Source organism: Labrus mixtus, chromosome 14, assembly GCF_963584025.1.
Source record: "Labrus mixtus chromosome 14, fLabMix1.1, whole genome shotgun sequence".
In the NCBI taxonomy this organism is placed as follows: Eukaryota; Metazoa; Chordata; class Actinopteri; order Labriformes; family Labridae; genus Labrus; species Labrus mixtus.
In genome coordinates this window covers 8932220-8945875 of record NC_083625.1, presented here as the reverse complement: position 1 = coordinate 8945875, position 13656 = coordinate 8932220, and the positions used below count along the sequence as shown (strand labels likewise).

At 41.1% G+C, this 13656-nt stretch overlaps 1 protein-coding gene across 1 annotated transcript; it reads left to right on the top strand.

The window, feature by feature from the left end:
- The first annotated feature begins 1393 nt into the window (after positions 1–1393).
- On the top strand, positions 1394–10923 carry slc43a2b (solute carrier family 43 member 2b). Its single transcript, XM_061054914.1, has 13 exons — positions 1394–1697; positions 4607–4901; positions 5038–5093; positions 5198–5274; positions 7077–7169; positions 7676–7809; positions 8275–8471; positions 8576–8719; positions 9421–9553; positions 9717–9849; positions 10183–10256; positions 10374–10497; positions 10590–10923. Exons 1-13 carry the CDS (start codon positions 1538–1540, stop codon positions 10749–10751), a joined length of 1782 nt encoding a protein of 593 aa, XP_060910897.1. The 5' UTR covers positions 1394–1537; the 3' UTR covers positions 10752–10923.
- The last annotated feature ends 2733 nt before the right edge of the window (positions 10924–13656 follow it).

The following is a 13656-nucleotide window of genomic DNA, read 5'->3' as shown; positions in this document are numbered from 1 at the left end:
GATAAACAGTGAACACAAAACAACAGACAACAGCAAACAACAAATTTGTGCAACCACTGAAACAGACTGTGACACATCATTGTCCTTATCTGTACAAGTCCATCATGTTTTTCCAAGGAGACTGCTTGGCTTGATTAATCCTTCCTCCCAGCCTTTCGCACTTTGACTCCGATTAAGCCCTTATTAAATAAGTTCTTATTAATACATGTTTTATTTTACTGACAGAAAGAATAGTAGCCTAAATTCTACAAAAGAATGTGGTCCAAATCCTTCACGACTGTGTCTGATTTCATGAAACTAAGTGTCCTGGCTGCTGAGGTGCATACGTCACACCGCCATTAGTCGATAGGGGGCGCCATGTGAGGACACAGAGTATATAAACCTGGCTGTTCTCAGACAACTGCTCACTGATCTGATCCAGGGTCCACCAGGAACTGAAGCTGGATGGTTCTTCACACAAACTGGAAAGGTGAGGAAGACTGCTCTTTGCTTGAACTGATTTTCATTTGGCTATGTATGTTTACTTTCAATGTAAGAACATCATTGGATAACATGAAGGAGAGATGTTTCTCCTTTTTTTTTTTTTAAATACAACAACACTGCTTACAAAAGCTGAAATGACGATGTTGGTCAGTTGTTTATTTCCAAGAGATCTACATCTAACTCAGCAACAATTAGGCCACCAGTTGAACAGCCTGTGTGTGGGTGTTTGTGCAGGAATTGTGTTTGTGTGTTGGTTACAGAGAGAGAGAGAGAGAGAGAGAGAGAGAGAGACATTGGCTGTGTGAGCAGATCTGTTTATTGTTTGTCTGACATCTCCTTTATGTTTTGGATGCACAACAGTAATTGCAGAGGAAAGTCTCGGTTGGATGAGTCTGAGAGAAACTTGAGGGGGACGAGTGAGGGAGAGGGAGAGAGAGGGAGGCCATGTGGGAGAGAAAGAGGGAGGCCATGTGGGAGAGAGACCTATTTTTCTCTCTTGAGTCCAGTTTGGACCAGTTAGCCATTTACAGTGTACAGCAGAATCTCTGTGATGGATGTTCCTCGCTTATTAGCGTCTGTAATGTGATGTAAGCTCTTTGTCCAGGCAACCGGGTGATGTAATAATCTTTGCACCAGCAGGACAGTTAATAATTCTCCATCTTTTGCCGTTATTAGTTAGTTAGCCTCTCATCTGTGTCTAATTATAGGGAGGATTTGAAGTAATAAAGCAGCCACAGCATGTGTGTAAATGAATGGAGAGGTATCACAGGTTTATTTTTTTACTGTATTTAATGATCTCTAAAGTTCAAAGTTGAGTGCTTTTATCTTGTGGTCATATAAAAAGTGAACCTTCCTGTCCTTTTGTTACATCACTGATCGCCTACCTGTAAAAACCTCCCCTTCCTCTTTGTCTTCACAGATAAGTGATTCATTCTGAGCGTGAGTCCAGGGAGACTCTCAGCACTTCCAACTTGCTCCCTCCTTTGGCCGTCTGTCTCCCCTCCACTCTCTTATATTTCTTTCCTCTGGTTCTGCCTCTTCTTACCTCTTCACCATGCCTCCGACCCTGGCCACAGCGTTCGCCCGGCGCTGGTGGATGGCAGTGACTGCCATTATTGAGAATCTGCTCTTCTCGGCTGTGCTGCTGGGATGGGGATCTCTCCTCATCATGCTGAAGTCAGAGGGCTTCTACTCGTACCTCTGCAACGAGGAAGGTGAGTCTTTATTTTAGTTTTTCTGGCCTGGAAAAACAATTCTTTGCTAGGTCACTTCACATTTCTTATCCGCCACCTTCCTGTACCAGAAGTTCCCTTTAAAGTTAAGAAAATAGCCTTGACCATCATAACTTTTGCCTTTCTTCCTGAAAAGTTTAATTAGACTTATGTAACACTGCTGCCTCCCTTCTTTTTTTTCTCATTCTCCAGTAAGAGTAAGGGTTTTCACTAACAGGGTTATAAGCTGTTTTTTATGGACTTGGGAGATAAAACCTGAGCACTTAAGTTAAAGAGACAGCAAGGTAGCAGATTGGCAAAGAGGTCCAAAGTTTAAGACTGAAAAGTCTCCAGTGGCTCCATGTATATTATATGAACTGATAAACTGAAGACACAATTGATTAGCCGCTTGAAACAGTTTGACCCAAGTCAGGAATGTCTCTGTGTTTTAGAGTATATAGAGGTGTAATATATGCACAGGATGAGCTTAGTACTTTCTCATAAGCAAAGGGAATTAGAGAGGAATCAGCCCAGAAGTATCCTCTGCACCTCAGGTGACACCGTGTCCTTTCACATGTCTTGTCTGTCGTGAGCCCCACTTATCCAAAAGACACTAAACTATTGGTTGGGAGTTTACTTAGGTTTACTAAGACGATTTCATTATTGCCAACACATCTCAAAAGTCTGAATATACAGCAATCCATTTGCAAAAATGAATTTATGAATTTATATAGATGCTATACTTTAATCATTAAGCATACATTTTACCCATTGGCTGTGCTATAAAAGCCATACTTTCACACCATTTTGAGTCCGATGGAATGAATAAATCGGTGCCAGTTGGGGGGAAAAGGTGCTTTTTGGATTTTGGACTGAGGAGAAACAAGATATTGTCCAATACAGAGAAAAGCCGACACTGAAACTAAGAGTTATAGTTAGTAAGCGTTCTTTAATAGTGGATCATTTATTGCACTTTATATCATTACCTATCATTTATATCATGCAATGAGGTTTTTCTTATTTGTGAGGGTAAATACGAGTTTAAGACATTAATTTGAGGATTTCATGAGGATGATTTTCCAACTGTTAGCAGTCTGGCATTATGTTTTTGAATTGGCAGTTGTTCCTTTTTTGTTCTTAGTTAGAATCACAAACAGCCGATAGCCAAAAAAATAAACTTGCTGACATTAGTTAGCAGAAGCGCCAATGCGAGGTGTTAGTAGAAAGTTAGAAGTAACAAAAGAACATCGGCGTCTGTAGGTGACATCCTGCAGCACTCACTCTCTCCGTCTTATCTTGCTCTGATGACATAAGAAGGAGAGGACAAGCACCAGCTCAGCTCTTTCCACACACGTGACAGCGAGTCAGAGAGATCCTCGGCAGGTTTTTTTTTATCACTGTAATATGGAAGTGTAAAGTCCTCAGATGAAGGACACACAGATAGCAGAGTGATGAACAGACCGCTGTGAGGGCTGACGTTGAAAAACGGAATAGTGATGATGCAGCGTGTAGATTACGATTTTTTTTTGGAAACACTGCAGAGATATTAGAGGGTTACTTAGAAGTTTGTTTAATATGTGTGGTTCAATGGGTGCAAGTCATCCTAGAAGACAAATGACATCCCAGAATGCCTTGTGCTTCTATTGTTCAGAAATAAGTCCCCTTTAAAATAATGGTTCCATAAAGGCTTAGAGATGAATTAATAATTATCAAATTGTATTTTCCACAAATTCATATCCGTTAGAATAATCAGCACATCAAACATACTGTAGTTTGGTATCCATCAGCTGTAGCCAGTGTAAGCCCTGCTATAATGCGTGCCAACACTGTACACAGAGTCAACTGTCTTAAGAGTCACACACAATAAATATGAAATATATTTGAAGAATCAGAGAAAGGCCATTACAAGAAAGTCCGCTTGCCAGGTCTTCCAGGTGTCGGTGTGCATCATCTGCACGTGCATGGACACCACCTGGCCGATTTGCCACGGAGTGTAAGATCTCGTTTCCTGAAATATACTGTGGCACTTTGTTATCAAGGGCGTCATTGTGTTTCACACAGGGATGCTATAGCCATACTTGCTATAGCCATACTCCTGTGACTACAAAGAGGTCTGGCGGATGAAACCACAAACTGTACATGAGGAAAAAAAAGTTCCCAAACTGCCGATCCCTTTACCCCCGTCAGCTACATTCTCCTTCTTATAATAAAGTGAAATTTAAACTCAGGGTCAATTAATGTATATCCTTGTCATTTATTTAAAAAACAGACTGGTATGACTCGTCTAATTTTTGAGGTCTTTGTGGGCCTTCAATGGATTATATTTATTTTTCTATACTGCTCTATATTGTGTTGTATACTTGTATGGTGTATAATGCATAGATCACATATATTAAAAAAATCTCTTACTTCTCTCCGTTTTTTGCACATTTTGTCATACCTATGTTCCGTATAAGAGCAAACTGCAATGCCTGAACTCCCCCGCGGACACATGAAGTATTTCTGATTTATCTGCATGGCAGGCAAGACACGTGTATTTGTCTGACCCTACCTCTAATAGTGGGTTACTACTTCAGCTCCCCCCCCCCCCCCCCCCCCCCCATATACACATCTCTGCACGTGTCGACTACACGAGTAGCCACTCTGTGTTGATATATCACGATGCTGTGAATAAGCAGAACTGCCATCTTGGTATTTGTATGACGAGAAGCCACAGCTCCTTTCATGCTAAACCAGACGAAAGATGGCACGTTTGACCTCATTCTTACACTGACATGTGGTCTTTTACGCTTTTATCTCATATAAATCTATCAGTAAGACTAAATAAGACTTAGGCGGTTAAATCATTTGTGTCCGCCTACATGGTTTCTATTTTGTGTATCCAACTTCTCTTGCTACATCTTCTTCTTTAGGTAACAGCTCCAGCTACAATCTGTCCATACCCCTGGAAACTCCTGTATCCGATGAGTATGCTGAGTACTATGAGAGCGAGGGTGGTGTGGTTGGTCTTGGAGACGGAGTGGAGATGAGGCCCCTGGTCCCCATGGACGGGCCCCTGAGGATGAATGGCTGGCTGATTTGCAAAGAGCAAGACGAGATGCTGAACCTGGCGTTCACGGTGGGCTCCTTCCTGCTCTCCGCCATCACGCTGCCGCTGGGGATCGTCATGGACAAATACGGGCCTCGCAAGCTACGACTGCTGGGAAGGTAGGCTCTAGGAGACAAGAAATTAAGATTCGATTTAAGAAAAGACACGTGTAACTTTTGAGACGCAAACATGGCAGTGGCATGGTTGAAACTTTGATTTTCACCCCCGGTGTTTGGTGTGTTTCTCTCCTTTCAGCACTTGTTTTGGATTTTCCTGTCTACTCATTGCTTATGGAGCCTACAAACCAAACGGTAAGTCTACCTTAAGAGGACTTGTCCGGCATTTTTTGCGATGTTCAGTGTTTTTTTTTTTGGTTGTTTGCAGAATTGGAAGCTAACATCTGTGTCATTTGCAGAACTCTCTGTCCTTATCTTCATCGCCCTGACTTTTAACGGCTTTGGAGGCATGTGCATGACCTTCACCTCTCTCACGGTGAGTGTGTGTGTCCTGTAATCCTTAGAGTCTTTGAATCGTGTTGGCAAGATGTATGGTTTCTAACTTCATAGGGCTTTTCTCTGTTCATGCTCTCCTATAATAGTTTGCTGGTTCCTTGCCTGCTCGCTACCCTAACCTTTTGTCCGGCAATTTGTCTTGAGACCTGAGTTTTAACAAAACACTTTTCTCTGCATGACTTAACGGCTTAAGCAGGAACATTGTAGCAACTGTTTGGCTCCCCTGACTTTTTACACAAAAACATGCACTTACTGTAATGCACACACATACAGACGACAATTATCACGTATATCACTAGTAAGCAACTAATGTTCCCAAGTGTAACTAGCATCCCCATAAAAAGGAACAGGTTAAGCGGCCAATGAGAGATTCTGATAAATTTCAATGTAAATCAAAAGTTTAAAAAGAACAACATGAAAACATAATCATAAAAACATGTAATCAGTATCAGGTAGTAACTTATGCAGCCTACATCCACCAGACTTAATCAGAACATCAGTATTTTGCTGCAGAGGTCTTGTTTTTCTGTAAATTCGTACTCCAGAGGAATGTGGAAAGACTTTGTGTACTGCCCCTTTAAGAAAGCACAGAAATGCATCCACAGATATACGGAAACAGAAAAACAACTGATGCCCCTCACCATTCCTCTGCACTATTCTCCTGTTGCTCTTCCTCCTCCTGTTGCCTTCTCTTTCTATCAGTTCAGCCCGGAGTCTTGAGCTGTACCATGGTGATGCTGTTCACTGGAGAGGGGCTCTACAGCAGTAAATCACCCAATTAAACACCCCTTTTCTATACCACCATGGACTTTTATTGTGAGGTACGATATCTCCTATGTGGGATTATTGCATACCTTTTTATTCCCATGTCCCCCGCAACCTGGGAAAAAAATACTTACAGCCTCAGTGTTGGGTTAATCATTAGACTCTATGCAGCTCCTCGACTCCTTAATTATGACTCCACCTCAGAGCTACAGGCTGAGGCCGGTTGGGTAATATCTCAGCGGCAGCCATTGACTTTGTGCCAATGTCAGCTGTAAGGTCACCTTTTTATTTCAGCTTTGACCGACAGCTCTGTTTTGTTCCAGGGTATATTGGAAACAGTCTTCCAAGTACTCCTGGTGTTTTTTTGCCTACTGTAACTTGGCTGCTTCAGTATGAATACTTTCTTAATTAAGTAGAGAAACACACACAAATTTGGAAAAACCTCTTCCTCAGCTTCCCAAGTCTTACATAATTGAATTTGCTTGTTGTTGTTCAGCCTCTTGAAAGCAGAACTGCCTGTGAAAGCCTTTGTGTTTCGGATGTTTTGCCACCCACTGTCTGTTTTTCTCTCAACTCTCTGTTCTCTTTCCCAAAACGGTAGTAAAGACAGAGAAAAGGAAAACTTACCCTCAACTCAGTCACCCCCCCATCTGAATGCATCAGTGCTGTGTTTGTGAACTGCTGGACAGCTGTGTGTCTTTAACTGGTGACCTGTGTCGGTTTGTTTTCTTAAAACTCCCTTGATGTTTTTTTTCTGAAGCCCGTGTCTGCTTGCTAATTGGTTCCTACAGTCCTCTCTGACCTTAGTGTCAGTAGGCAACATCCTCACAGTGTCCCCAATCTGTCCCACCGGGCCTCAGGCTCAGAGCAGCTGAGATCACCAGAAAACTTGGCAGCAGATGGTCTAACTTTTATACTTCGAAACACAATGGAATAACTTGCAAGTTTGTGCGTATGCTTTCCTATCGTGTAAAAATGAGGTGATGACGTTAAATGCGCTCTCTCTCATCTCTCTAGCTCCCTAGCATGTTCGGGGACCTTCGTTCGACCTTCATCGCCCTGATGATCGGCTCATATGCCTCCTCCGCTGTCACCTTCCCTGGTGTTAAGGTAAAATACGCTTCCACTCCCACTGACACACCACCAAACAGTAAAAGCTATCCAACCATATTGACCAAGAAATGTTTTCTGTCATTCTTATTTTTCTCCTAAATTGTTCGTCAAATGTGGGTATTTTACATACATTTCCATAATCCTTGAATGCCATGTGCTATGTACAGTTATTCTTAGCTGCATGCTGCAAAAGTTGTAGGCTAATTCATCTGTATTGTGTAAATTTGTACTGTACTTTAAATTTCTCAGTTGTGAGATGAATAAAGGATTATCTTATCGCACAGGCAACCTGGAACGTTAACAATCCTTTCTTGTTTTAACCCATTTAAGTATAACCAAGCAGTATTTTTGTATTTTGAAATGTCTGGCAAGCATTGCTCTGTTAATAGTGCTGCATATGTTGATCCAGAAACATTTTGCATTAATTATTTCAATTTACTAAGACATTAAGAGGTGCTTGGTTTTTGTACTTTTGCATCATATATTATTTTTTATGTTCACAGGTGATCTATGACTTAGGCATACCTTTCATCACCATCCTGGTGGTGTGGGCTGCCTGTGCTGGACTCGTCTTCATGAACTGCTTCTTCAACTGGCCGCTGGAACCGTTCCCTGGACCCGACGACATGGACTACACGTGAGTACGACAGATACACACACACACAGATAGCACTGGCAGTAAAATCCCATATAAGTAAGTGTGTGATACCTTTGTGCACTGTAGTATCAGCAGCGTCTCGTTTGTTCCAAAGTATAAGGTTTCTTTATCATCACCGCAGCGCTGACAGTTATGTAATGTGTGACAAACATATTGAAGCCAGGTTAAAGTCTATCTGCTGAGTGTTGCAGTTGTTGAAAGGAAGCCATCCCTGTGATGAATCATTTTTAATCAAAATCACACTTTTGACCTGCTTGTGTGCAAAAAAAAAAAAAAAACGTTCTAGTTGATTTGTGCAAGTCTGGTAAAATCAGGAAGTTTCCAACATGTCACAATTTCCTTAAAAATTCTATTTTTTCATTTTTTTCATTTCCCTTAAACAATGGGCCCTTCTTCCATATAATTTTCTCCTTCTAATCCATTTCTCCACCTCTGGTTTCTCAGTGTGAAGATCAAGTTCAGCTGGCTGGGCTTTGACCATAAAATCACAGGAAAGCAGTTTTACCGCCAAGTGACCGCAGTGGGCAGTCGCCTCAGCGTGGGCAACAGCCTGAAGCATAAGGAGCTGGCTACCAAGGACGGACACAAGCTCTGCCTGTCCACCATGGACCTGGACATGGAGTGCAAGACGCAAAACGAGAGTAAGAGAGCAGAATTCTGCACATTTAACCTCAGGATGTTAATATAATCACGAATCTGATGCACATCATTTACCCAATGTTTTGTTTCTGTTTCCCAACTGCAGCCCCGTCATTCTTTAAAACTATCTCCAGCCCCATTTTCCTGCTCAGTTTGGTCACCATGTCCATCACTCAGCTTCGTCTCTTATTCTACATGGGAGCGATGAACAGCGTCCTGGAGGCCCTCACCGATGGAGACCTCAACACAGGTATGTCTCACTGCTTTTTCGTTATGAGTATATACGTCTGTCAGTATGAATTAAACACAATGCAGTTGTGTTTATCTTGCCGTGTCTCATGAGACTGTTTTGTAACTTTGATTCATCATTTAAGAGCAGCGGTCTCACTTGGTTATTATTTGATTTTTTCAGTGGAGAAAATGGAAGTTGGTAAGATCAAACTCTGTTAGTTAGATCATCTCACATCAAGTAGAATTTAATCTCTAACTAGTCTGTATTTTTTTTCTCCATCAAAGTACTTCTTGGCTTTTAAGATTGCTAGTGTGGTTGTTTCGTACCTTGTTTTGACCTTTTAGTCAATAATTACAAAATACCTTTTTTTTTACTCATTAACTAACTTTGCCCCAAGTACATGCTTTTCACAGGAACTTCACATGATGCACCTTTCATTGATCATTACTCCCCAGGTCATAAATCCCCACATAGAGTTGTCGAATTGACGTTTTAACAGCTGTTTTTTTTCCTTATCCACTAGAGCTTTAGTCAATAATGCTCTGGCGTCTAGGACTAATAATTAACTGTACTGTTGTAGTTATTAACCTGGTAGCTGAAGGACTTGAACTCTCCATCATCCTTCCTCTAAACCTTCCTTTTGTTTTTTTTTACGTTTACTTTTATTCTTTTCTCCTTTTGACGACCTCTTTTTGTCTTCATTCTGATCCTTCCCTCAGTGAGTCTGTACTCTTCCATCTTCGGCGTGCTGCAGCTGCTCTGCCTGATGACCACGCCTGTTATCGGTCAGATCATGGACTGGAAGCTAAAGGACTGTGATGACGGAGAGGACGAGAAAGAGCTCTGCAGCAAGTGAGTCAGGCTCCAGTTTTTACTTTAGACTACATTGACCCATGTCCATTAATAGGCCCAGACATTACTGTCATGATGATTTTTTTTTTTTAAGTGCAAAACAAAGAAATACAACTTCAGGTATCATTGCCTAAAAATAATTTGTGTTGTTTTTGACAACTAGGGGCGAGCCAAAGAAAACGCGCAGAGACAAAAAGACCCAGAAGGTGACCAATGCCCTGCGAGCCTTCCTCCTCACAAACATCCTTTTGGTTGGATTTGGGATCACCAGCTTGGTGCCAAATCTCCCCCTGCAGGTGAGTTGTCCCCTTCTGCTGTCAGATGTCTAAAAACGTTTAACCACAGGGGTGACTTTCCTTTTACAAGTACCTACAAAAAAGTGCTTCAGGGATACAACTGAAAAATCTAGCAAAGTCATGTCTGTTTCTACCCTGAAGAGTATTCATCAACATTGTTTATATTATTAACTTGTGAAAGTAAAAGGAAAACCAAACTAAAGGTGGATGTTACTTTTGACACGTCAACTTAGCTGTCTGAGGAAGTTTAATGAGACGTTAAAAAAAATGCAGCAGTGTCGTTCTTTTCCATCGTTATTAATATTGATTTCTTCTGTTTTCATTAATCCTCAGATTGTATCCTTCCTCTTACACACTGTGGTGAGAGGATTCGTCCACTCTGCTGTTGGCGGCCTCTATGCTGCTGTGTAAGTCTCAATGTACAAACATACACACACACACACACACACACACACACACACACACACATCATCACCTTCTCCATCTTACTTGTGAATCTTAATTCACCCCCTCTGTCCCTCCAGGTATCCATCCTCCCAGTTCGGCAGTCTCACAGGCATGCAGTCCTTGGTCAGTGCTGTGTTCGCCCTCCTGCAGCAGCCCCTGTTTCTGGCCATGATGGGGCCCCTGCAGGGAGACCCGTTCTGGGTACGAAAGCTCACAGACACTCAACACACATTAAAACACACGATCACACATGTTCAGGCATGTCTGATTCCCGTCTTTTCTTTATCTCATAGGTCAACATTGGACTCCTGGTTCTCAGCATGCTGGGCTTCCTGTTGCCTCTCTACCTGATCTGCTACAGACGGACGCTCAACAAACAGCAGCAAGAAAAGTTGGACGACGCTAAGATCTACATTAAAATCAACGGCACCGACATCCCCGAGGCCTACGTGTAGAGGACTCTGGCTGCAGAGATCCGGAGAAAGAGTATGAGGATTGGTTTTACTGGTAAACATTCAGTAGAATCTGCACACATTCACATTCAAAAGAACTTTTGCAATTTTAACTAACTATAGAGAATTTCACATTTGAATACATTGATTCATATCAAAAGTCTCCACACACACACACACACACACACAAAAAAAAGGCTGCCACATACATGCCCCATAAAAAGACCAAGATGAACTGATGCTGCAGAAACACATCCATTCAGGAGGAAAATGAAATGTGGAAAGGAGAACAAGAGCGAGGAAAGACTGTGAAAGGAAGGAGGCATCAGTCCTCTGTATTCCCCCCAAATCCTCAGACTTCTCTTTTTATTTCCTCGGCACATGAGTGCAGCTACTTCCAACAAAAGACTGCTTAAATATCTCCGAAATGTGCAGAAAAGCACATCTCAACCAACCTCACTATTGTCTGGGAGCAATCCATTATTATGAGTTATCCTGTCTTTTTTTGTATGATAGATCGACTTTAAATCATCCCGAGTGTAAAACCTATTGTATGGTGCTAACTAGGAATCCACCTGTTGTATATTTTAATAGATGATGTGTAGGGTAAGTGTGGACTAAATGGCATTAATGAGTGACAAGGAGGAGAGAAGAGCCTTATTGCTGATGCTTCTCTGCTGAGTAAGATTAATGACTTGACTGCTTTTTTTCCCCTTTTTTTTATAAAGCTCACATCTTATAGTGGTAAAAAAAAAACTACTGTAGTACAGAATTCACTGCAGTACGGGGCGCTGGCAGCTGAGTGGTTAGTTTGCGCATCCACAAACACTCCTTGAGGTGGGTGACCTGGGTTCAAATCCGACCTGTGGCTACTTTCCCACATGTCATTCCTCAGTTTTTCTCTCTCTCTCTCTCTCTCTCTTTCTGTCCACTGTCCTGTCTCTCCAGCAAAGGCAAAAAGCCCCAAAATAAACCTTAGATAGAAAAAAAAAAAGAATTGACCGTGGTATTTGATGTATGTCGTACATCAATCAAACGGCTGTATTTTTAGCAAAATGTGCATGTGTGTTTCGAGTAATTATTTTTAAAACTTTTTTTTTTCCGTTTTCCATTCATGCAGTCTTTGCATACTTTTTACCCTGTTTTAACATCCTCTCTTGTATGTATTCATCATTGTGGCTTCATTCAGTTTTTATTCAGTCTCTCTACCTTCTTTTTCAGCACTTTAATCCGTTTACCTTTTTTACATGTCACACACATCAACTATCAGCGACAGCATCTTTCAGCACTTCTCTCCTGATGCCTTGTTGTAGAAAAAATAGTCCCACCACATGTATTTATTTTGTTTTACACTCACATTTCCATTATGATGTTTTTTAAAATAATGCTGTGCTGGCAGCTTCACGCGTCTCATCGCACACTGTGCTGCTGGCATTGAGCTCTTTCTGGTGTCATTGAAGATGACTTAGAGATGTGTTGTTTTTAAGGCATTCCTGTTGGATTATGGAGGATTTTGTGGCGTTAAATAAAGATGACTTTGTCTCTTTAAATGAGTGCTCTTGTTTCTTTTTCCCCCACTAGTTACATTACATGTCAAAGTAACTGTGTCCATTCTTGCCTAGTCCCTGAAATGTGCTCGTCTAATAATTCAACAAGGAAAAGGTCACACAGGTTTAAAAGTTCAAAAAACAGTATTCTTTAGTCAAAATAAGTGTTCTACAAAAGAAAACCATATACAGTACATACAATTATCATCAACAGAGCACAGAAGTCAGCATCACTCTGCAGAAAAATAATGCTAACAGATCAAATGTGAATTCAACTAAAACACAAGGTGACGAAACCAAAAAGAGAGAAACAACATGAAGAAGTAACTCAAACTGAAGACAAAGGAACCTTGACCTTACTTTTTCTTTGTCATATGGTAAGTTTTATTTTTTTTTCCTTTTCTAACCTTTTTTGTTGTTGAGTGAAAAAAGATTCTCAGTTGATATCAGGAATTTTTTTGCCACCATCAGAGGTCAGTGTAAGCAACGTTTTTTTAGGGTCATCACAGTAGTGAATAAGGAAACGGGTATAATACCAACATTAAGTTATTGTGCATTTTAACAAAAAAAAAAAAACAGTTAAAAGGTGCCTCACAAAGGCATCCAAATAATGCAGACAGGTCATAAAATAAAAATAATAGAAATAAAAATTATTATATAAGACAAAATTAATTGAAAGAAATATACTGTACAGGACTACAAAAATGTCATGTGGCATGTTCATCCAGATATAAATGGTAAATGGACTCGAGCTTATATATATAAGTCTCATGTAAACAGCTTTGACATCGGTGTTTAATGTGCCTCTTGCCTCTATGTCCCTTAGGAAGCTCAATCAAAAGTGAGATAACAGCCAGACTATTTCTTAACATTTTTCCCACCAGATGTTATCATTACACTCTCACTGTATGTTTTTTATCAGGCGTGTCAGCGCTCTACTCTGCCACCTGATACTTTACTCCAACAGTTCGTTATCACTTGACACCTCAGCCCCTCTCGATACCCGAGAATAGATCTGTGAGCAGCACCAGAATCGGGGACAGACCTGCTGCTCCTGCTCCTGTGGCGGCGAGTCAACTGTTTGTTTGCTGTCTAACCCCCTGTGGTGTGTTCAGGTACACAGTTCAAAGAGGCAGCATGAGACCACTGCATCTAAAAAGTCAATGCAAAGCAAGTAGACAGAAACTTAACCCACAAACAGTTTGTACCCTTTAAAAAAAAGGGAGTCAAAATGCATTAATGTGAATATTAGGGGGGGGAAAAGACAACGAATTTTAGAAAAGTGATTTTCCTGCTAAAAGGAATGAAATGTTTAATTATTATGAAAAGCCCTTTATACACCCATATCCTAATTTCATTTG

What these genes read in the sequence shown, in the direction of transcription:
- slc43a2b (XM_061054914.1), top strand. Translation starts at nt 1,538, where the DNA reads ATGCCTCCGACCCTGGCCACAGCGTTCGCCCGGCGCTGGTGGATGGCA. An exon ending in GTACCTCTGCAACGAGGAAG is followed by an intron (nt 1,698 to 4,606) that starts GTGAGTCTTTAT and finishes CTTCTTCTTTAG; the next exon opens with GTAACAGCTCCAGCTACAAT. An exon ending in AAGCTACGACTGCTGGGAAG is followed by an intron (nt 4,902 to 5,037) that starts GTAGGCTCTAGG and finishes CTCTCCTTTCAG; the next exon opens with CACTTGTTTTGGATTTTCCT.